This window comes from Dipteris shenzhenensis, chromosome 26, assembly GCF_047967505.1.
Source record: "Dipteris shenzhenensis isolate YYH24624 ecotype China chromosome 26, Dip_SZ_1.0, whole genome shotgun sequence".
Taxonomy (NCBI): Eukaryota; Viridiplantae; Streptophyta; class Polypodiopsida; order Gleicheniales; family Dipteridaceae; genus Dipteris; species Dipteris shenzhenensis.
The window spans coordinates 20,361,089-20,383,680 of record NC_141621.1 but is presented as its reverse complement, the minus strand read 5'-3'; the positions used below and the strand labels follow the sequence as shown (position 1 = coordinate 20,383,680).

Genomic DNA, 22,592 nt, shown 5'->3' with positions numbered 1-22,592 from the left:
TCTATACTGAGACACATGAGAGGAGAGGGCTGCCTACAGTGACAGGGTATGCTTGGGAGTCAGCACACAAGAAAGAAATGAGAGGGGACAGCAGAACTAGAGGTTCTGGAGGAGTGGCAGCTCTCTTCAAACTACACCTGAGACCGCTCACAGCTGTAGTACGGAGAGAGGAGCATGCACGACACATGTGGATACGGCTCCATTTCGAGACACGACCTCTTTTCATTGTAGGGTGCTACTTTCCCCCAGATACCTCATCCTATGCGTACGAGTTTACCACAGAGGGTCATAGCCTGCATGAGACGATCTTCGATGACATCAAGGAGCTCTCCCAGCAGGGAGACAGCCTCCTCCTCGGTGACTTCAATGCACGCACAAGTGACAAGCAAGTGGGTCTACTAGATTTTACATCTGACTCCCTTATGTACCAGAGCTGTGGACCCAGCAGAGTTTGGCATAGTGAGGCACTCAGCAGATACATCACATGTGACAGGGTATGGGCGTCATTTGCTTGAGATGGGAGCTGTCCATGACTTGATTATATATAATGGCATCGAGAGGTGGCCCTCATCTGGAGGCCTCACATGTTTCCCACATGGCGGAGGGTCGAGCACAGTGGACTACCTGATACGCCCACTAGCTTTTGTTTCACGGATACTCGATCTCTCTGTGCCCGCCCCCCCCTCTTGGTGCTGACCATACATACTTGGCATTCGGCATCTCGGTCACCATGCCAGTTGTTGAGAGAGCTCCTCTTGCACCTACCCGTGTCCAAATCACCTTTGACCGCACGCTCGACCCCGTATATGTGAGCCAATTGGCTCTGAGCTCCCAACCCTACCTTACCCATGCCTCAAATACCTTGGTTACTATGGTACAGGCTGCAGCGATCAAATCTTTCCCCACGACTCGGTCCTCGAAGGTCCCAGATGGAAAGATGCCCCAAAACTCTTGGTTTGGTGAGGAGTACAAGAGCTCACCTCATACGTGAGCGAGCTTTGGGACACATGACACCACTCGAGGCACAGCAGGTCTCACATCGTATGACACGACGGAAGAAGCGGGCTTTTCTCACACGCAAGATGGATGAGGTGATCAGATCCTTTCAAGGACGTGATCCCACTATCGGCTGGGGGCTCCTCACATAAGCCTATTCCTATCACAAACCCGGGTGTCTGGCACACATATGCATGCTCTCTTTATGATGTCCCAGGGGCCAGGCACTCCCAGATATATCAGACATACCCTCGCCCACCACATGTCACCTATTCACTACACAGAACATATGCGAGGCGCTCCTGCGACTCCATAACCGGAGATCAACGGATCATGAGGGACTACGCACTGAGCACTTTGCACATGGGCAAGAGGTCCTAGCCCCAGTCCTAGCACAGATGTTCAACCATGCTGTATGCCATGGATTCCCATCTACTTGGAGCACCACCAACATTGTACCGATACATAAGGCAGTGGACCCCATGGATATTGGGAATTACAGCACTCTCATGATTGGCCACACTCTGGCTAAGATTTATGGATCGGTACTTGAGAGGGCGATCACCAGCCATACAAAGGATCATGGACATGGGCCCTTGGGCAAACAGGCTTTTGGAGACAGCACTCCACACTGGATCATATTTTTACCCTGAGAGCCATCATCGAGGAACCAAAAGAGAGAGAGAGAGAGACAATTGCAGCGGAGTTCTCATGCAAAGATCTCTATGTTAATTTTATCTCATTCTCCGCAGACGTGTCATGCACATCACAAAGAGAAAAAACAATCAAAAGCAGTAAAAACTGTAGAAATCAATGCAGCATTCTCACCTCGAGAGCAGCCATAATACCTCCATCACTTTCTCCATCATCATCGTCACCATTCGCCTCACCATTCAGATCGACCGCTGCTCGGCGTTTCCAATCGGGTGTTGGTGGACAGACTACAAGATCAGGCTTTTTTTCGTTATAAAATGTGAACAGACTATCAATATATTCTTGCTTATATATCCCAGGAGGCCTTGCAGAGGCAAACATCTCCAATGCCTGCACAGCAACAAAGTCATACTCAAAGGAAAAGGCATGAGCTCCCGAACTGAATTCATCAAGGGATTTGATCAACGACACTCCAATGGAACATCAAAATCAGATACCAGCAGGCAGAATACACTTCAACAAAAAGATTAATTTAAAACACTGCTCTGACTCACCTCAAAACATATGGATTGAAACACTAGTTCTCCATGTAAAAAGATACATATATCAAATCACTGCATTATCATAACCACTGATGGCTGTCCTCACATCACATTAAACCTCATTTTCCTTTTGAAGATCCACAGGAACATCTTAAGAGATATCTTGGGCATTATAAGTAATCCTACTTGAGAATTATGTATATTCTCTCCCTCCCTCCCTCCCCCCCTCTCCATAGCCCATACGAGTTGATATTTGATGATATCCTGGAGTGCTCCAAACAGGGGGAAATCCTACTTTTGGGTGACTTCAAATCACGTACGAGGGATAGACAAATGTGTTTACTTGACTTTGAGGCTGATCGCCTCAAAGGGCCAGAGATAGATCTGGCAGAGCTTGGGATTACAAGACGATCAGATGACACACCAAGTGTCACTGCATATGGTCGACATCGACTAGATATGGGAGCAGTTCACAATCTGATTATATACAACGGTCTTCTCAGACGGCCGTCGTCAGGGGGGCTCACCTGCTTCCCACATGGAGGAGGATCAAGTACAGTGGACTACCTTTTGGGATCCCCAACTTTTGTGTCACATATACATGATCTCACTCTGCCCAACCCCCCACTAGGTGCTGACCATTCCTATCTGATTTTCAGTGTCTCGACCCCCATGCTGGCCATTAGAGCCCACCATCCTCCACTCCGGTCCATGTACCATGCCCTTGACACAATATACATGAGTCACCTAGCCAAGAGCTGCGAAATCATCAGCTCTATGCAAACAGCAAGAAGAGTGAATTCTTTCTGGAAGAGATCCACTATTTGGGGCATATCATATCCAAAGATGGGATACGGATGGATCCGGCAAAGATTCAAGCTATTCAAAAATGGCCAGAGCTGAAGAGTGTGCATGAAGTCCGTACTTTCCTGGGCATGTGTTCTTACTGCAGAAGATTTATCAGGCATTTTGCAGATATAGCTGCTCCACTTCACGACCTTACCAAGAAAAATGCAGCTTTCAAATGGGGTACTCCACAGAAGAAAGCATTGAAGAGAAGCTGACCACAGAGCCAAATCTGAAAGTTCCTGAATTGTATCAGCCATTTGATGTGGATTGTGATGCCTATGCGGAGTGTGTTGGGGCTGCATTGCATCAGAATAAAAGACTCCAGGATGCAGAGAGATATTTGGGAATCTATGAGAAAGAGTTGCTGGCAGTAATTCATGCCATCCATACATGGAAGCATTATCTTTTGGGTGCAGATTTCACGGATCAGCAATAGAAAGGTCTCAGGAAAAGCATAAGAAGGCTGCATATAAACATAGGAGACAGTTAGATCTCAAGGAAGGGGATTCGGTGTCTTTGAAGCTCGAGAAAGCTAGGCTCCGTAAGCTTAAGGGCAAGCCAAAAGTGTATGAAAAGTTATCTCCCAGATACTATGGCCCTTTCAGGGTTATAGATGAGATTAATGAGGTTGCATACAGAGCATTAGAGAATTCACAATGCCTTTCATGTGAGTCTTCTAAAGAAATTTCAAGGGACCGGAGCCTAAAGAGCCAGCAACAGAGGATCCACCAGAAGTGGACGAGCTGGAGGAGGTCCTTCAGCCAAAACAAATTGTGTACCATACTGTAAGCAAAGGCCCCCAGGGCAAGAATTTTATAGGTATCTTGTAAAATTCAAAAACTATTTGGCATTGGATGCCAAGTGGATGGATGAAGACATGTTGTCTAATCATCCACAGCTTTTGAATATTTACAACAAAGCTTTTTTAGTTGAGGTCAACTGAATAGAGACTGAGGGGATGTCACCAAGTTGTAAATATTCCAAAGTCAAAGTTTTACTTGACCATTTATTTGATCATAATTGAAGAGTTTCTCGTTTCTATAATTATGTTCAAAAGTTACTTTTTATTGGTGAAAGTATTGACTTCGGTCAAAGATACTTAGCCACGCTTAGGAAGACTTGGCGTTGTAATTGCGGTTAACCAAAGAACCTCTGACTTCGGTCAAGAGGTCCCTCTAAGCAAGTTGTCACTGCCAAGAACGACAAAGCCTATGCTATCATATTGCTCGGCCTTGGAGATGATTACATTCATCACATCTCCGACATACAATCTGCTCCTCAAGCATGGATCACTCTAGATACCCTTTTTGGAGTGAAGAAGTTGCTGAATTGAGAGCTGATCATTACGGAATTGACATGTTGCATGGGCATCGTTTTCTTTGAGAAATGTCAAAAGGGGAAAAGTGAAGTTGTTCTTGTGTCTGTGCTTATCCTGGAGCTTGGCTTTGCTTGATGGTTGTGTTGATGTGAGAGTGTTCACTGTACCGTTGTGGAGTCCTGTGGTCGGTTGGATACCTGCTCTGGAGGTCGGTGCATAAGCTCTACCTTGAGAGCTACCACATTACAGTACTGATCCCGGGGAAGTCCTGAAGATATGATTTTGTCTCTAGAGTTGGATTCTGAAGAAGTGGATATGATACTGTTTGTAGGCTTTCATGTAGAAATTTACTATCTGAAGAGTATTTTGATGGTCAGTGGACAATTTTAGTGCGGTTGAGGGATGAAGAGTGGGAGGGATTGACAGTAGATGAAAGTAGCTTACCAGATTTTGTTTTACACTTTGAGTTTTGTGAAGAGGAAGACACATTGTAAAAGTTGTGTTCTGGTCTTTGAATAAAGCTGGATGTTAGGCATGATTTTGTGTACTTGTTTGTTTGCCTTAGAGAGTTTGTTCAAAACATTCAGGGAGAAAAATGTATGACTGTATGGGGTCAGCAGTAAAGCACTGAGTCATTTTGTGTTTGTCTGAGGACAGTCCTGTGTTTCACATCATTGTTTTGGCGATCCTGCTGGGGACAGAGCCCTTGTTTTGGTGAGTGAAAGTCCACCCAAGTCAAGGAGTACTCAGTGATCTTGGAAAATGGCTCAAGATTTTGCAAGATTTTATGGTTTACCCAATGAAGACCCCGAAAAGTTTATTGAGAGTATGGAGTTCACAGCTCTCATAAAAGACAGGAATGCACCCGAAGTGATGCTGCAAATTTTATTTTTTTGCTTGATGGGAGAAGCCCGTACATGGTTGCAGGAATTTCACGCCAGTTTTCAAAATGAGCAAGGAGAACGCAGGAATCTCACTTATGGAGAGGTAAGAAGTGGTTTTTTAGCACGGTTTGCATGTACCAGGGATGCAGATGGAGTATGGAGGGAGTTATGTGCTTTGCATCAAAGGAAAGACCAAACTGTGGATGATTATGTGAGTAGATTTATGGTCATGTGGAATAAATGGCAGTCAATTCTTTTGCCAAAAGTACCACCTCGTGTCATAAAGAAGGACAGATTTATTGCAGGATTAAAGCCTGAGATACAGGTGAAGGTTAAGGTGAAGGACCTGCCAACCTTTGAGGAAGCCCTGAGAGTAGCTAAGGAGAAAGAGAGGAAGCAAAGAAGGATAATTCAGTTGGAGTATGGCGTGCCTGTTGTTCCTTCTGTTATGGAGATGCCTGTGCAGAATGTAATTGAGCCAGTGAGGCCAGAACAAAAGAAAGAGGATCAATGAAGGATGAAATTCATGAAATGGCTGAATTAATGAAGAATCTCAGTTTAAACCTTATGGCAGGAAGAGGACGAGGTCGGACTCCAGGTGGTAGAGGAGCAGGTAATGCATCCAACTCAAGTGTTCAAGCACCTTTGCAAGCCGGGAGAGGACGGGGAGTGTATGCTCCGTATGTGCAATGCTTCAATTGTCTAGATTGGGGACATTATAGTACACAATGTGATAAGCCTCCCAGACTTGGCAGTGATGTGTACCCACTTCCTTCAAATTTAAATGACAGGTCAACTGATCATGGAGTGGAGATAAAAGAGCCTGGACCTTCAAGTAGTAACGGAGTAAAGAAGATTTCTTTTGAAGATAAGGGGAAAGGTAAGTTTGTCAGTGTGCTTGGGGATTGGAAAAGAGTTATTTGGATGTTTTGCCTCTTGGGAAGAGAGACAGGGATGAAGAAGGAGAGCCAAGTGTAAAGAAGAGTAAGCAGGCTGAAGATGTTGTTACTTACCAGAGGAAAAAGATAAGGAAGCCTAGACAGAAGTACAAAACAGCTGATTATCCCTTGGGGAAGGAGCAGGCTGAATATGACTTGATTGCTGATTTGTCTAACAGAAAGGTGGATATTACTTTTGCACAGATGGTTGGGCTCTGTCCAAGGCTGAAGAAAGAATGGAGGAAAGCTGTAAATCCAGGTAAGAAGAGAGTTGTGCATAAAGTAGCAAAAAATATTATGTCTATTTCGGAGCTTCCTGATATTTGTCCTTCGGTGGAGGCATGGCATAAAGGATATGAGCTTGGAGAGGCATACATTGATGGAGGTGCCTAGATATGTGTGATGACTCAATCTTGTGTTGAGAGGTTGGGTTTGGAGGTTACTGATCCTTCTCACTTCCGAATAAGAATGGCCAACCATGCCAGAGTGAAGAGTTTGGGGATAGTGAAGGATTTGGATGTGGAAGTCTTCAATGTGCATTGCAGAATAGATTGTCATGTTATGCCGGCAGGTATGGGTGCTTACCCTCTCATTTTAGGCAGACCTTGGTTGAGAAAAGTGGGAGCTATTCAAAATTGGGGGAAGGGAATAATCTCAATATATACATCTAATGGTAAAAAGTTCAGTTTTGATATGGTAAGTCATGCTGAGATATCAAGCCCAATCGAAGAAGAAGAAAAGCAGAGTGAGACCACGAGTGAAGAAGAAAGTAGTACTACTTCTGACAGTGATGAAGCTCAGGTTGCTTTCATTGAGGGAGTGAACTTTTTGGGCACAAGTGAGCAGGCTGAAACTGTACATCAGTTAGAAGAGGACAGATTTGAAGCAATGGAGGAGTTTATGCAATCTAAAGAGGCACCTGTCTCAACACAGGAATTAGTACAGCAAATGATTAATCGAGATCTTACCCTGAAAGAAAAGGAAGAGTATTCAGCCATGCTGCGCAGGTATCCCCATTTATTTATCACTTTGTATGAAGAGATTAGAGGGTTTAAAGGGAAGCCTTTGAAGATTGAATTAAAAGAAGATGCAAGGCCGGGGCAGAAAATGAAAAGATTGAGTCCTAAGCAAGTGAGGGTACTTCGAGAGGAGGTGGTCAAGTTGCTTAAGGCTGATATAATTTTTCCCATTGTTCACTCTGACTGGGCCAACCCTGTGGTTATCGTACCAAAGAAAGATGGACGATGGAGAGTATGTGTTAATTACAAACCGTTGAATGCTATGACGAAGAGTAATCACTATCCTCTCCCACATGTGGATGATATACTAGATAAGATAGCCAGTCATGAGATGTATAGTTTATGTGATGGGTATTCGGGCTATTTTCAGATTGCAATTGCTCCTGAAGACCAGACAAAGACAACTTTCATTACTCCCTGGGGCTGCTTTTCTTATAAGAAGATGCCTTTTGGTTTGAAGAATGCTCCCTCGCATTATCAGGAGAACACAAATGAGGTACTTGCCCCTTTTCTTGATAAATTTTGCAAGGGTTTTATTGATGATATTTGTATTTTAGTGATCGGAAGGATCATTGTTCCAAGTTGGATCAAGTACTTGGGAGAACTGATGATAGTGGAGGACAACTTAATCCCAAAAAATGTAAGTTGGCACGGCCAAGTATTAAAGTATTGGGTCATGTTGTTTCTGAGAATGGAATAGAGCCAAACCCTGAGAAGATCAAAGCATTGGTTACTCTAGCACCTCCAACAGAGACAAGGCAGTTGCATACTTTCTTGCAAAAGGTTAAGTATCTTTCAAGATTCATTTCTATGCTTTCTCAAGTTTTGTATCCATTACAACAAGCAGTGAAGAAGGTGCCCTTGCAATGGACAAGTGAATGTGGAGAGGTTTTTGAAGCAGTTAAAGAGATTGTTGGAAGAGTGTCAAGTGTTAAAGCTCCTGATTTCGATAAGACTTTCTATGTCAATCCTTCAATGGGGCCGGATGCATTGGGAGCCATTTTATTGCAGCAGGGAGAGCAATCAAGGTATATGAGACCTGTGTTTTTTGCTAGTAGGGTAAAAGGTGAAGCAGAGAAGAAGTATTCAGCTGCTGAATTGGTATTAGCCAGCTTTGTATTTGCATGTAGAAGATTTCGGAATTATTTATTGCCTCATTCTTTTGTGGTACTTACCAGTTGTACTCTTTTGCCACAACTTGTGAATGGTATTAATTTTTCACGAAGTATGGTGAGATGGGTAACAGAATTGCAGGAGTATACTTTTACTTTCCTGGTAGAGAATTCAACCAGAGCAACCCTGGCTGATTTGCTTACTTACAAAGATACTCCTATTTTGGTCAAAGAAGTGGAAGATCATACTGAGAGAGTGCAAGAAAAAAATTTAGAAGACAGCTATACCTTGTTTTTTGATGGTTCTTACAGGAAGAGTATTGACAAGGCAACTGGTGGAATGGTTGTCTATGATCTTGATGGTAAGGTAATTCGGAAATCAGGTTTTCCCTTGAAGGTAAGCAGTAATAATGAAGCTGAATATGCTGCTTTAGTTGAAGGCTTGCAATTATGTTTGAAGATGGGAATAAAAAGGCTGACCATAAAAGGTGATTCAATGCTGGTTGTAAAACAGATTCTGGGGGTGTGGAAGACAAAGCATGAACATTTAAAGAATTGGGTTAGCATTGTTAAAAAGTTACTCAGACATTTTGATGCATGGTTGTTATAGCATGTGGACAGAAACTTGAATCATGAAGCACATGATGCTGCTTGTGGAGAGGAAAATGTTCAGGTGTGTGTAGTAAAAGTTCAAGAACCTTTGTACAGAGGGAGAGAGTATCTTTCGAATGTGGAGGCTTTCTTGCTCACAGGAAAAGTGCCAGAAGAGGTTCCGAAAGAAAAGAGGTATAGATTTGTTAAGACTTGTGAGCCTTATTGATGAAGGGTGCAGATTTAGTCTTGAGAAGAATCTCATGGCAAGCTGAGATCATGCATGTACTTGAGGCAAATCATGAGGGGATTTGTGGCGGACATTTCGCATTCAAGACAATGTTGAGAAAGATACTAATGGAAGGGTATATCTGGCCCTCTCTACAGAGAGATATAAAGCATTGGTGCAGATCCTGTTTTTTTTTGCCGAAAAAACAGTGCTAATTATATTACTTCGAGAACAAGATACAAAAGGTCAGCTTGTAGCTGACGGGCTGCGTTCACAAATCGGACACAGCCCTAAAAGGTAACAAAATAAATCATACTCTCACGGAGGGATAAGGCGAGTGTGAATGAACAGCCATCGGGGTGGTGAGTAGTGCCACCGAAGGCCCTGCGAAGTCTGCTCGAAGAAGAGGCCCTGTGTGTCCCAAGCCCGGAGGAAGTGTCTCCGCTTCTCCCGGCCGGCCCGGAAATCTCCCTGAATCTGGTCCCACTGGCCTCTGAGGGTATGAATAATCTCGCTCCAAATCTCCATCATGATCTGGGCAGTCGATAAGGAGGTGCCACCGAGGATCTGCGCGTAGCGCGAGGTCCAGATGTGCCACCCTGCAATGCTGCTAATAATCTCCTAGACTGGCTGCCTCTCCTGAACTCCTGTATCAGCCTCTGCTAGGTGCTGCGGGATACCCTCGAGCGGCCCCCACGTCCCCTGTGTGATAAGGAAAGTGGGGTCCTGCTGGCATGCCTCGAATAAGTGATGAAGACCAGGTGCGGTGCTGCACCAACAGAACGCGCCCCAAGTGATCAATCCTAGCTCCGGTGCTACGCGAGTAAGAATCCCGAAAGTCCACCTCCACACTTCCTGGGCACGAGTGCAGCTCCACAGGCAGTGTTTTGGTGACTCCTCATCCTCATGGCATATCTGACAGCATCCGTCCTGGCCTATCTGCCGCAACCAGCTCCCCACTGGAAGACCTTTGTGGGCAAGAAGCCACAAGAAGTAGGAGATCTTCCGCGGCCGCCAGCTCTCCCACAAGGCCTTCCAGAAGGCTTGCAAAAAGAACCTGGAAATACCCTGTGCATACCAGCTGGGCCGCTGGGTGGGGGGGCGGCTCTGCATCCTCCCAAGAACTCGCCTGCCCAGAGTAGTGCTGTAGGCGAAGAAGGAGGTCGGCCCCTGTCCTGTCACAATCTCTGGCCACCACCACTCTCCTGGGTCCCAATCAAGCAATCAAGCTCTGACAAGACCCGTCCCTCCCAGAGCCGAAGGCGCCAAAGCTGCATCTGATCCTGCTCGATGCTAGGATCGGTACGCCAGACCTTCCCCAAAAGGCCTACGACCCGAACCCTCTGCCATGGGAGTAGGGGGTCGATGAGCGCATCCTCTCTCCTGAGTCGTCCATCCCCCATAACCGCGAAAAAGGAAATAGAGGAGTCATCCATACGTCCTGCGACCACCATTGGGATGCCACGGGGGGTGAACTGTCCCAGCCAGCGGTCGTCACCAAGCATGAGGATCTGAGGCTCAGGTGGAACCAACCAATCAGCTGGGATCGCGCCGTCGATCTCCGTGCGTCTCGCCTGGGCTCCACGTGCACCTTCAGCTGCGTCTGCAAGATCAGCCGTCTCCAGATGTCTGTACGTGTCCCTCCAAACTCGAAGGGACCGGGCTGGCCCCCTCATCCAGTCATCCCACCTGATATGTGATCTCTCCCCCAACTGAAGGCCCTCGGCATCTCTGACCTGACCGTTCCAGATAAGCGGCTGGCGATCGATCTCCTCCTGACAGCTAGGAGGGGACTGAATGAGACTGAGACGGAGCCGCCTCCAAACCATGAGGAGGCTACGAACGAGTGGGGGACGGGGCTGAGTGAGCGGGGCGGAAGTGAAGATCCATCTGAGGGACGGTAGCCACTCTCCACCTCGGCGCGGGACACAAGAACCGACCCCCTGCTGAAGTAGCATCTTCCACGTCTGCCCCCCGGGGTCAAACCGCGGATGACAAGCTTGCCTAACAAGGCCTGACTCTGAAGCTCTGGATCGATGACCCCCAAGCCACCCTCAGCCTGCGGAAGAATGACTGTCTGCCAAGCAACCCTGGCTCTAGTATCTCTGAGGCCATCCTCCCCGGACCAAAGGAAGTTCCGAACCAGCCTCCTGAGCTGTGCCACGCTGGATCTCGAGAAACACCAACAGGAAGCCACATACCAAGCCGTGGCTAGGAGTGGTTAACTACCAGGGCACGACCTGCAAGGGAAAGCTTAGCAGTGCTCCAGAAAGCCAGCTTCCGTCGGATGGAGTCTAGCACCGGGAGAAACTACTGAGCTGGCGTGATGTCCAGGCCAACCTGAAAACCAAGGTATCTAGCTGTCTGTCCCCGTGGGATCCATCTGAAACCCAAAAACCTCCCCCACTGAGAACACGCCCCGGGGTCTGTGAGAAAACCAACTGATTTGTTCCAGTTGATTTTCGCACCAGCGGCCGAGCAGAAGACCTCCAGGGCCATCCGCACCCTCTCCAACATCCTCTCATCGTCCTAGACATACAGGGCTGTATCATCCGCGTACTCCGAGTCCAAAAGCTCCGTGTCCTCCCGGAGTGGAAGGCGAACACCCCTGATCCCTGTAGACCTCGCCCGAAGGTAGTAAGTCATAGCCTCGGCGAAGAAGAGAAACAGGTAAGGAGCAAGGGGGCAGCCCTGACGCACTGATCTCTCCAAGCTAAAACGCTCACCCATCCTGCCTCCAATGATGACCCTGCTAGAAGCTGTCCTGTACAAAGCTGAGATACCCTGAATCCAACCTGCTGGGAAACCTAGCCGCTCCAGAGTCCCCTCCAAAAAGGACCAGTCCACTCGATCGTAGGCCTTCTCAAAGTCGAGAAGTAGAATAGCAAGGTGTGATCCACTGTGCTGAGCCCACTCCGCCGCCTCTGAAAAGGTGAAGACATTATCCAGGATACTGCGATCCTGGACAAAGCCTGTCTGAGTGTCATGGATGAGGTCTGGGAGTAGAGGCCGAACTCTGGCGCTGATCATCTTGGCGAGGATTTTGTAGGCAGTGGTAAGGAGAGTGATCGGGCGCCACTGACGGATCTCCTGTCTATCTCCTCCCTTCGGGATGAGGCAAATCAGTCCCGAGGAAAGGCTCTCTAGCATATGACCGCTGCTGAAAATCCTCTGCAGAGCTGCAAGGAGGGGCTGATGGATCTGGTCCCAGAAGGAGGTGAAGAATGCCCGGGATAGCCCATCCTCACCTGGGCATTTTTGTCCATCGATGGCCATCAAGGCCTCCAGCATCTCATCCGTAGTGAACGGTGCCAACGTCGCCTGCATGCTAGGCTGGACCAGGGATGGAGTGTGCCTCCACACCTCCTCACGGGCACGTCGAGTACGAGGGGCAAGCGGCTCCTGCTGGAAAAGGATCCTGTAGAAGTCAGTGGCCAACCCCAAGACCTCCCCCGGATCCGTAACGATGTGTCCATCCGCTGTCCTAAGACTCCGAAGCTGATCACCTGCAGCTCTCTGGCCATGCGTCCTGAAGAACTCCCTGCACATCCGGTCACCCTTCCGGGCCCAGAAGGAGAGAGAGGCGTGATAGGAAAACTCTGAGCGACGCTGGAGTGTCTCCTCCAGAAGGGCTCTGGCTCGAAGGGCCTGGTTCCGAAGCTCCTCCGAGCCAGAGCCCGAGGAAGCCTGCTGGAGTCGGTGAATGGAGGCGAGGTCCCTCCGAAGAGCTCTCTCTCTGCCCCACCAATCCTGTCGAACCTGTAGGGCTGCGAGCTGGCAGATCTGGCTGGACTCCTGCAAAGCCTGCGCCACCGAGCCAACCAGATCCACGCACTCGCCCCAGTCTCTGTCCCAAAGACTGCATATACTGCTGCGCACATCCTCCCTCGAGAAAATGGAGTCAGGAATCCGGCATGAGCGGGGGGGAAGGGTCTGAGCTGCCGAATCTAATGATAAGAACACAGGCGCATGGTCGGACAGTGTCGTCCCTGGAACTATACCCGCCTGACCGCCTCTGCCGATGGCCCAATCACTAACATCGAATCTATCCAGCCTCTCCAGGAGTCTACCTCCTTCCCTGCGGAAGCCCCACGAGAAGTCCAAGCTCTCGTGCCAACGTCGGAAGGACGGGTCTCGCCAACTGTCCCTTCCTCCTGTCGCAAAGATAAAAGAGTCCCAAGCTGACTGCTCTGCCTGAGACATACCTGTAAACTCCGGTCCTCTGCCCTACTGGTCCTCCAAGGTCTCCAGATTGTTGAAGTCACCTCCAACAATCCAGGAATCCATGTCTGGGAGAATCCCTGTAAGTGTCCTCCAGAAGGTGGCTCTACAACGGAGATCTGTGGGAGCATAAATGTTGAGGACTCTAACTCTGGATCCCTCCAGTTCCAGGCCTACCCAAAGGGCACGGCCTGGTATCAGCATGCCATGACCGAAAACTCCCTGGGCTAGCTGCTCGCCCACGGAGGTACAGACACCACCACTCCTCCCCAGTGCGCCGATCGAGGGCTCCCAATAAGTGTGAGAACGTCCAGGGAGAATCTTTCCGCATCTACGAGAGTGAGCCGCAGAAAGCTTGTGCTCCTGGAGCAGAAGTACATCCAAACGACCAATCACTGCTGGCTGAAGTTCCTGTCTCAAAATGAGCTTCCTAGGACCACGGGTTCCAGAAGAGTGAAACCCGTTCACATTCCAGGAAACGAGGTGTAGGCTCATGGTGAGGACTGGGAGGCTGCGAACAACTGTCTGCTCGCGGTCGAAGTCGAAGAAGAAGCTGACATTTCGCAGTGGAGGCGCTGACGCTTATGGGAAGGTTTGGAGGGGGAGGCGGGGTCATCCTGCCCGTCCTTCAACACCTTCAGCAAAGGCGAGAGGCCTTTGGTATCATGAACGAAAGCTTTCTCGAGCCAGCTCGAGATCTCTGAGGTGAACATGCCGTAGAAAGCGAGAGTTTCTGAGGGATCCAGGCTCTGACATCTTGGGGGAGGGGCCAAGACAGGGGGGGCCTGAGGATCACAATCAGTCTGAAGCGTTTGGCGGCGCAACGCCACCGCAGGCGCACGTCACCCTCGGACCACTGAGTCTCGAGAAGCTGCCCACCGGACGGGCCTATCCAGGAGCAAACCTGAGCATGTGTCTGCTCCCTGAGAGCCTCCCAGACCGAGTCGTCTGTCCAGGTCTCGGTGCCGTCGCTAAGGAACGTGAAAGCAAAGCTAGGGCCATCCCTGGGGGCCAAGGCGGCTATCTTCCCATCCGCCCCTTTGCGGAGCAGGAAGATACTGATGTCGAGGCAAGCAGGGAAAGTCCCGAGGTCGGCCACATCCAAGTAGTCCCAGGGGCCAGATCTGTAAAAGTCGCGGGGGAGCTCTCTCCTGAAGCTAAGGCCCGTCAGAGTCTGCCACTGAGGGGCTAGCAGACAGAGAAGCCTGCTCCGGTGAAGGTGTAGACTCAGGGTGTCCTGCTAGCAGAGGGGGAGGACGAGGAGGCTGGGGAATAGGCAACTCAGACTCCTCAGGGGCGACTAGCGGAGGAGGAGGAGGGGGAGCGGGGGCTGCCCTCGGCTGAGGAATCGTCGGTGCAACTAGCTCTGCGGGAGAGCTGAAAGAGGCGAAGGGGGGGGGAGGGATGGGGATGCATCTGGAACTGGGGCTGAGAAGGAGGGGGAGAAGACTGAGGAGGACGAGGAGGGGGCTGAAGCTGCGGGTCGGGAGAAATGGGGTGCAGATGGGAGGTGGCCTGGGGCTGAAAGGGAAGAGACTGGGGAGAGGAGGAGAGGGGGACCTGAGGCTGTGGAGGGCGGGCTACCGTCGAAGAAGATGCTCTCCCAGGTCCCTGGGGCGGCTGCCTGTCGGGTCTCTGAGGTGCAGCTGCAGGTTGGGTAACCTCAGCCTCTTTGCCTTTATCAGAAATCTTCTTGTTCTTTCCTCTTTTCCTTCTAACCTCAGTCCAGCCGCCAGCTAACTCTGGTCAGGGCTCCGGCTGCCTCTGCTCCTCCTGACGTGGCTGCCCGGAGGGGGGGGGGAGGGGGCGGAGGGGGGGGCCGGGGGGCCGAGAAGAGCTGACGAAGCGTGGACAAACAGCCGCCAGGTGCCCAAAGCCGTGACACCTCAGACACTGCCCTGGCTGTCCGGTGACTACCATGCTCTGGGTGATGCTGCCGGCATCTGTCACGATCTTGATCACCGTCGGGAGAGTCGCAGGATCCGCCACAGCCACACGAACTCGGGGGGCTCCTGCCGTAGTCACCGCATCGGCGAAAGTATCGTGCATAACCCAGCCAAACTGGAGCCCAGATCCCTGACAATCGGCCGTAGCTCAGCAGCAAGACCTGGAAAAACTAGCGTCACTGGATGACGAGGTATACGAAACCGAGCATCAAAATCCGCTGCGCTAAATCCGCGGTACCACGGGACTATCATGATAATCTTTCCATCCACTGTCGTGGGGGAGCCAGCAATCAGGTTGCTCGCAGCTTTCGCGTTGGAGAGTTTGAGCCAGAAGATGCCCCTTCCCATAAGGGCCACCTCCTCAATATGGCCGTCCTCTAGCATGAGAGGGGAGCCAGTCCCTGATGGCTGATCTGGAGGAGGAATGTCCAATGACTCTGCCATAAACACAGGTAAGGGCAAAGTCATTGGCAACCTCCTGAACCCGAGATGATTGTTGCTCTGTCAGGATGACGCGGTAGGCATCTGGAGAGGGAGGGTCCATACTGCCAAGACAAACTGCGAGGCTTTCGATGAGGAAGAGGCTTCCACCCAAAAAAGGGGAGAGGGGGGTAGATGCGGGAGGGTGGAGCCTGGGTGTGGCGGAAAGGATGGAGGGCGGGGGGCAGAGGAAGCGGGATGGGGGGGCAGAAAGCGGAGATGGCGCGGGGTGGAGGAGTGGGAGCGGGGAACGGGGGAGGTGGAGAGGAGGCGGGAACGGAAGCGGGGGCGGGGGAGAGGCGGAGTGGGGCGAGAGGCGGGCGGGGGGCGGGGGAAAGGGGTGGGATGAAGGGGCGGGGTGGAGCAAAGGGGCGGGGGGGGCGGGGGCGGAGAGCGGGAGGGGGAGACGGGGGTGAAATGGAGGGGCGGAGAGGCGAAAGGGGGCGGGAGCGGGGGCGGGAGGCAAGGGGTGGGTGGGCGGAGCGGGAGGCGGGGGGTGAGCGGAGCGATAGCGGGGAGGGGTGGAGCGGAAGGGCAAGGGGAGAGGAGACGGAGTGGGGGGGGGGGTGAGCGTGGCGAGGGGGGGCGGAGCGAGGCGGGGGGGTGAGGCGGGGTGAGGGGGTGAGGGTGGAGTGAGGCGGGGTTGCGAGGAGGGTGAGCGGAGGTGCGAGGGGGGGTGAGGCGGAGGTGAGCGGGGATGGCGAGGGAGGGCGCAGCGGCAGCGGGTGAGGGGGAGGTGAGGTCGAGGCGAGGAGGAGGAGGGCTAGGGGAGGTAGAGGTACGGAGGGGGAGGGGGAAGCTCGCAGGAGCGTTCACAAGAATGTGGTGCAGATCCTGTTTACAATGCCAACAGATGGGAAGAAGAGTATTACATCCAGAGTTGAGAAATCTCATCATAGCATACAACATATTCGAGAAGTGGGGGATTGATGCAATCGGTCCACTTCCCATGACTTCAAGAGGTAAGTGTTACATTCTCACTGCGGTAGAGTATCTTTCGAAGTATCTTTCGAGATGGGCAGAAGGACGAGCAGTTGCTTCAGTCAATGCTAAACAAGTGAGCAAGTTCATATATGAAGATATATGTTGTAGATTTGGAATGCCTCTGGAATTGGTAAGTGATAAAGGGCCTGGATTTAGTGAGTTGGTTGACTTGTTGTGCGATAAGCTCAGGATTAAGCATAGATATGCTACTCCTTATTATCCTCAGTGTAACAGTAAGAATGAATATTTCAACGTAGAGTTAATTAATATGATGAGTAAGATCATGAAGATGCATGGGAAAAGCTGGGGCTTACCGAATAGCAGTCAAGGAAGGTACACAGTTTTCTCCTTTTCATCTTGTATATGGAAAAGAAGCTATGTTGCCATTGGAAGTAGAAATTCCAGCTCTGAAGTTGCTCATGAAAATGGATGAAGAACCTAACACCAAGTATGAAAGAAGGTTGGTTGAACTACAGGAAGCTCAGCTTGATAGAATGAAAGCAGTTGAACACTATGCTCAGACTCAAGAAAAGAATCAAATGAAAGCTAATTTGAAGTATAAGGATAAGAACATCAAAGAAGGAGACCTTGTGTTAAGATATGACAGTAAACTAGATAGTACTTTCAAGACTAAATTTGTGACAAAGTGCGTGGGTCCTTTTAGTGTGTTTAAGAAGTATTCAAATGGATCTTATCAGTTGAGTGATTTGGATGGAAGTTTGCACACCAATCGAGTGAATGGGTACCGGTTGAAGAAGTATGTGATAAGAATAATGCAAGCGTCGACATGTGGGCCAGTTGTGATGTAGGAAGATGCATCCAGTGAAGTTTTGACTGAAGATATACTTGTTGCACTGCAGCTTATGTTGGCTTCAAGCTGTCAAACATGAATGTTTGCAGCTTTTTGGTTGGGCTAATATGATAGGATAAAATCTGTATATATTTTTCTCCACATAGATTGTGCATGAGGGTAGACACTGAACACATGATAGTGTTAATTTGCGGGTTGTGTGTGAATAAGCCAATGTAACTGGCTGCACATGTAAAAGACCTTTTTATTTTGAACTTGAAAGACTAAAAGTTTTTTTGCAGGGACTTACTTGGGAAATGATGATAGATAGTGTGGGAACACCGAGATTTCTAGAGCAAAAGGGTATCCATGTGAAGTCAATGTGGGAATATCAATGTGTCAATCAATGTTCCTTTGTCATGTCATTATGTTGTCACTTGTGGTTTCCGTTCTATGGTGGGCAATGTGACTACCCATGTGTTGGATTTGTTTTTTATATGCCATGTGATAGGGCATTCAATGTGGTCACTTGTGTGTGCATGCAACTAAGGTTGTGTATGGAAAGCTTGTGAAAGGTTTGAGTGGTGATCTAAAAGTTCTATGTGCATTAAAATGTGCCTTGGTGTTATTTCATGTGGATTGGAAGAGTGGTAAAATGCTTATGGTGAGGTGGATGGAAGAGCCACCTAGAGGGTGAAGGTGTCAATTACCATATAAAGAATCGTGTATGGAATAAAATGGACATTTTTTTCTGAAAATACCATGCATGCACGTGGCAGCTGAGGGGTGTTAGGAAGGTAGGAGGTGGCAGCCTGGCCATGCACGTAGAGGTTGCTGAATAAGGGAGACGGAGGTGGTGCAAAGGAACGTCGTGGGGGAAAGAAGACGGGGGCTGCGGGGGATTAGATTCGCAGGTGCGACTGGGAGAGAGAAAAAAGACGACGGACTGTCCACGGTTGACATACCCAGGTGCGTAAGGGAAAAGAAGAAGATACGCTGAAGGAAAACCACGATGGACTGAAGGCGGCCTGTCAACGGAATCGATTTTGGGGGAGCTGCCAGCTGATTACGAGGGCTATTGGGAAGAGCGGCCTACGTACGTGATATATGTCGTGGTGGATCTTCTGTGAAAGGAGAGCTGATAGAAATTTACTGTCTGAAGAATATTTTGATGGTCAGTGGACAATTTTAGTGCGGTTGAGGGATGAAGAGTGGAGGGATTGACAGTAGATGAAAGTAGCTTACCAGATTTTGTTTTACACTTTGAGTTTTGTGAAGAGGAAGACACATTGTAAAAGTTGTGTTCTGGTCTTTGAATAAAGCTGGATGTTAGGCATGATTTTGTGTACTTGTTTGTTTGCCTTAGAGAGTTTGTTCAAAACATTCAGGGAGAAAAATGTATGACTGTATGGGCTCGGCAGTAAAGCACTGAGTCATTTTGTTTTTGTCTGAGGACAGTCCTGTGTTTCCCCTTTTTTTCACATCACCGTGAGCTGAACTTTGTACTCAGTTTTCATTGAATTAATAAAAACCTTTGGGGGGGTCCAGCCCGACAAGTTGTCCTAGGCCCGCGTGTCCGTGTGCGTGTCCGAGAGAGAGAGAGAAGGATTTCATAGTGTGATTTCTCAGAAAGAGTTGACTTCGGTCAACAAGACTTGGCTTTGCCCAAAGCAGGGTGACTCCAATCAACCTTTCTTTTTTTTTCCCAAAGAAAGGAACCTTCTATTAATGCTTGAAAGACTTCATACAAGACAGCAGCCCCGAGGGTACTGAGTATGGAAAAAAATCGAAAAAGGCTGAAACAAAAGAACCGGCCTGTTCCAGAGAAACCAAGCTCACTGCCTAGGGGATCTCTGGCACTGGGGCTAACAGCCAAGTGGTGGGACTATACAACCAACCAATCCCTCGCAGAGTGAAGATGTAGAAAACTCCTGCAGGCCAAGCCTTGCAGAATCGAGCCCGCCTCTTGATAGTCACTCTAGAGCCTGGAGTTCCACGCTCCCAGATGGAGCGTAGAGTGTAAATGATATCCTGCCAGATGGCGACTAGGGTAGCCGAGGGTGGAACCGGATACTCACCCATCACGAGATTGCAGCGAGCCACCCCAATGTTTCACGCAGTGATAATGGCTACCACCTCCCAAACGCTGTCCTCGAGAGGAGAAGGGGGAGCTAGGCTATCAAGAGGGACTGCCTCATGGAGCGCTATCCTCTGAATGCTCTGACCCTGTATCCAGAAGGTTAGGGAGATCTCATCAATCTGGAACGTGTGTCCTCCATTAGTCAACCAGGCCACCATCCCCAAAGGCGATATACCAAGCCGTGGCCAGAAGGACCCGGTTTGCCATCAAGGCACGACCTGCTAGAGAGAGCTCGGCCAAGCTCCAGTAGAGAAGCTTGCGCCGAACACTCTCAAGGACCGAGACGATCTGCAGCTCTATTGTAATGTCAATACCAACCTCGCATCTAAGGTATCTCATTGTCTGGCCCCACGGTATCCATCTAAAGCCAAAGTCACTCCCCCACTCACGAATCTCCTGTGTCTCCTCATAGCCCGTGAAGAAACCTATGGACTTTGTCCAGTTGATCCGTGCACACAAGGGCTCGCAGTAAATAGACAGGGCTCTCCTGACTCTCTCCAAACTCAATGTGGTGCCCTCAACATACAAGGCCGTGTCATCTGCAAACTCAGAGTCAAGCAATTCCTCCTCCTGTCTGATTGGGAGCCTCAACCCTGTGAGGCCCGCCACCTGTGATCTTAAGTAGTAGCCCAAAGCCTCCACCACCACGAACAAGAAGAGGAAGGGAGTGAGTGGGCAGCCCTAGCAGGCCGAGCAAGAGAGAGGAAAGGCCTCGCCCATGTGTCATCCAATAAGCATCTGGCTAGATCTCCCCGCATAAAGCGCAGAAACTCCTCTGACCCATCTGTCTGAGAAACCCCATCTCCGCATAGTACCCTCCAGGAAAGACCACTCCAATCTGTCGTAGGCCTTCTCAAAATCCAACAAAAGGACGGCCAGCGGCTGTGACTCCTCCTTGGACCAATCCACGATGATGCGCTCTTGGACGAACCCCGTCTATGTGTCGTGGATGATGTCAGTAAGATGGGGCCGTAACTGCAAGCTCAAGACCCTGGCGAGGATCTTGTATGCAGTATCAAGAATAGTGATCGGTCTCCACTGCCTGATGTCTGACCTATCTCCCCCTTTCGGGATCAAACAAATCCACCCCCTGCAGGGACTGAGGGAGGGAGCCCGTGTCAAAAATCTAGTGGCATGCTAGTCGGAAAGGGGTGGAGATAATCTCCCAGAAGTTTCGGAAGAAGGCCGGAGTCAAGCCATCCTCGCCAAGACACTTCTGGGTAGGGAGAGCCTTGAGGGCTTCCCAGAGCTCCTCATCTGTGAAAGGCTCCTCAAGTCTGCTGTATAAATCCTACAAGACTACTGTCGAAACGTGATCCCAAACTACCTCTCGGGCCAGAATACCAACTGGAGTCATCCTCTCCGTCTGAAAGACCTGGCTATAAAAACATGTGATCAGGTCTATATCTCCTGCGGGTTAGTGAGCATGATGCCCTGCGGATCTAGGAGACGTTGCATCTGTGTGCTTGATTGAGGCCTAGTGGTCGGAAAAAACTGCTTCGTCATCCTATCCCCCTGCTATACCCACCAGACCCGAGAAGAGTGATAGCAGAACTCAGCCCGCTGAATCTCCGTGTCTTGAAGCTCAAGGCGAACGCTCTCAAACCTATCGCTAAGCCACTGAGAACCTGGGTCCTGCTCCCTGAGCCGCTCTATGGAGGCAAGGTCTCTCCTCAAAGCCCACTCGTGCTCCTGAAGAGTCCTCCGCTTAAGGGCGTGAGCCTGTAACTCCTCATTGCTCCTCTGGATCGCATCGGCCACCCACGAAGCCCAGCCCTTGCACGGTGTCATCTCTGACTGCTCCCAAATCGCTGCCATGACCTGTTGAATCTCCTCATCTTGGAGGAGGGCCTTTGGAATGCGGACCCCCTTCTGGGGAAGACCTCGACGGGGCTGATCTAAGTGAAGTACTACCGGAGAGTGGTCTGATATCATGGTACCTGCCAGAATCTCGGTAGAGCCGCCTCTGTGGAGTGCCCAGTCCCCAACGTAGAAACGGTCTAGTCTCTCAAGCAATCCATCGTGTCTCCTCTGTCCAAAAGAGAAGAGGGACTCCGGTCAATCTAGATCACTACCGACTCCGGTCAGAGAGTTCTAGCATTAATTAAGGTGCCTTGACCTCTGGCCAAAGTCCTTAATTACGGCTAGAAAGATTGGCTTTGGTCAACCACAGAATTAGTTATTTTATGTGCACATGTTTTGCTTGGTGGAGATGCCCATAGAGACTAGGATTAGTCTGGAATTTATTTAAATGCAAAAGCGCTAACGATTAATGTTTAATGGTTGCAAGTTCTAAGAGGGGTTGATTGCCCAAGCACCATGGAGCCCAGTGGGTAGCCAAGAGATGCTCATGTGACCAAGGGCTACGAAGACCCTAGAGTTTTGCCCTTTGAGGCATGTAATTAGAGATAGCTAGATTTTTGACAAGTGGCATGTTGCCAAGAGAGTTTGAGCTTGTGTGCTCTTTGTAAAAATGAATCACGTATGTTTTTCAAGTAAGCAGCCCGTGAGCTGAACTTTGTACTCAGTTTTCATTGAATTAATAAAAACCTTCGGGGGGGTCCAGCCCGACAAGTTGTCCTAGGCCCGCGTGTCCGTGTGCGTGTGAGAGAGAGAGAGAGAGAGAGAGAGAGAGAGAGAGAGAGAGAGGAGGATTTCATAGTGTGATTTCTCAGCAATAACTCCACTCAGCCAAAAAAGATTCCCGGTGACCCTGTTTCACAGGTCTATGTTGGAGGGAATTACACGTTATGCGATATGCAGGAGACCAAGACAAAGAATCACTATGCTTTCAGATGCCCAGTATACTATGAGATCTATGGCAACATTGTCTTTTCAGCACTGGTTTTGGCCCACTCAGAGACTCCTAGCATATCTAGATTAGAGGCGGGTGGTTGTT

General features: G+C 49.6%; 1 protein-coding gene across 3 annotated transcripts in view; it reads right to left on the bottom strand.

Annotated features, from left to right (window-relative positions):
* LOC147884787 (uncharacterized) overlaps positions 1-22,592 on the bottom strand; it is a 175,130-nt gene that overhangs the window by 104,499 nt on the left and 48,039 nt on the right. For all 3 annotated transcript variants that reach the window (XM_087397171.1, XM_087397172.1, XM_087397173.1), the window contains exon 7: positions 1,825-2,040. In XM_087397171.1, coding sequence (XP_087253297.1) covers positions 1,825-2,040 — 216 coding nt within the window. The remainder of the gene's footprint in view (positions 1-1,824; positions 2,041-22,592) is intronic.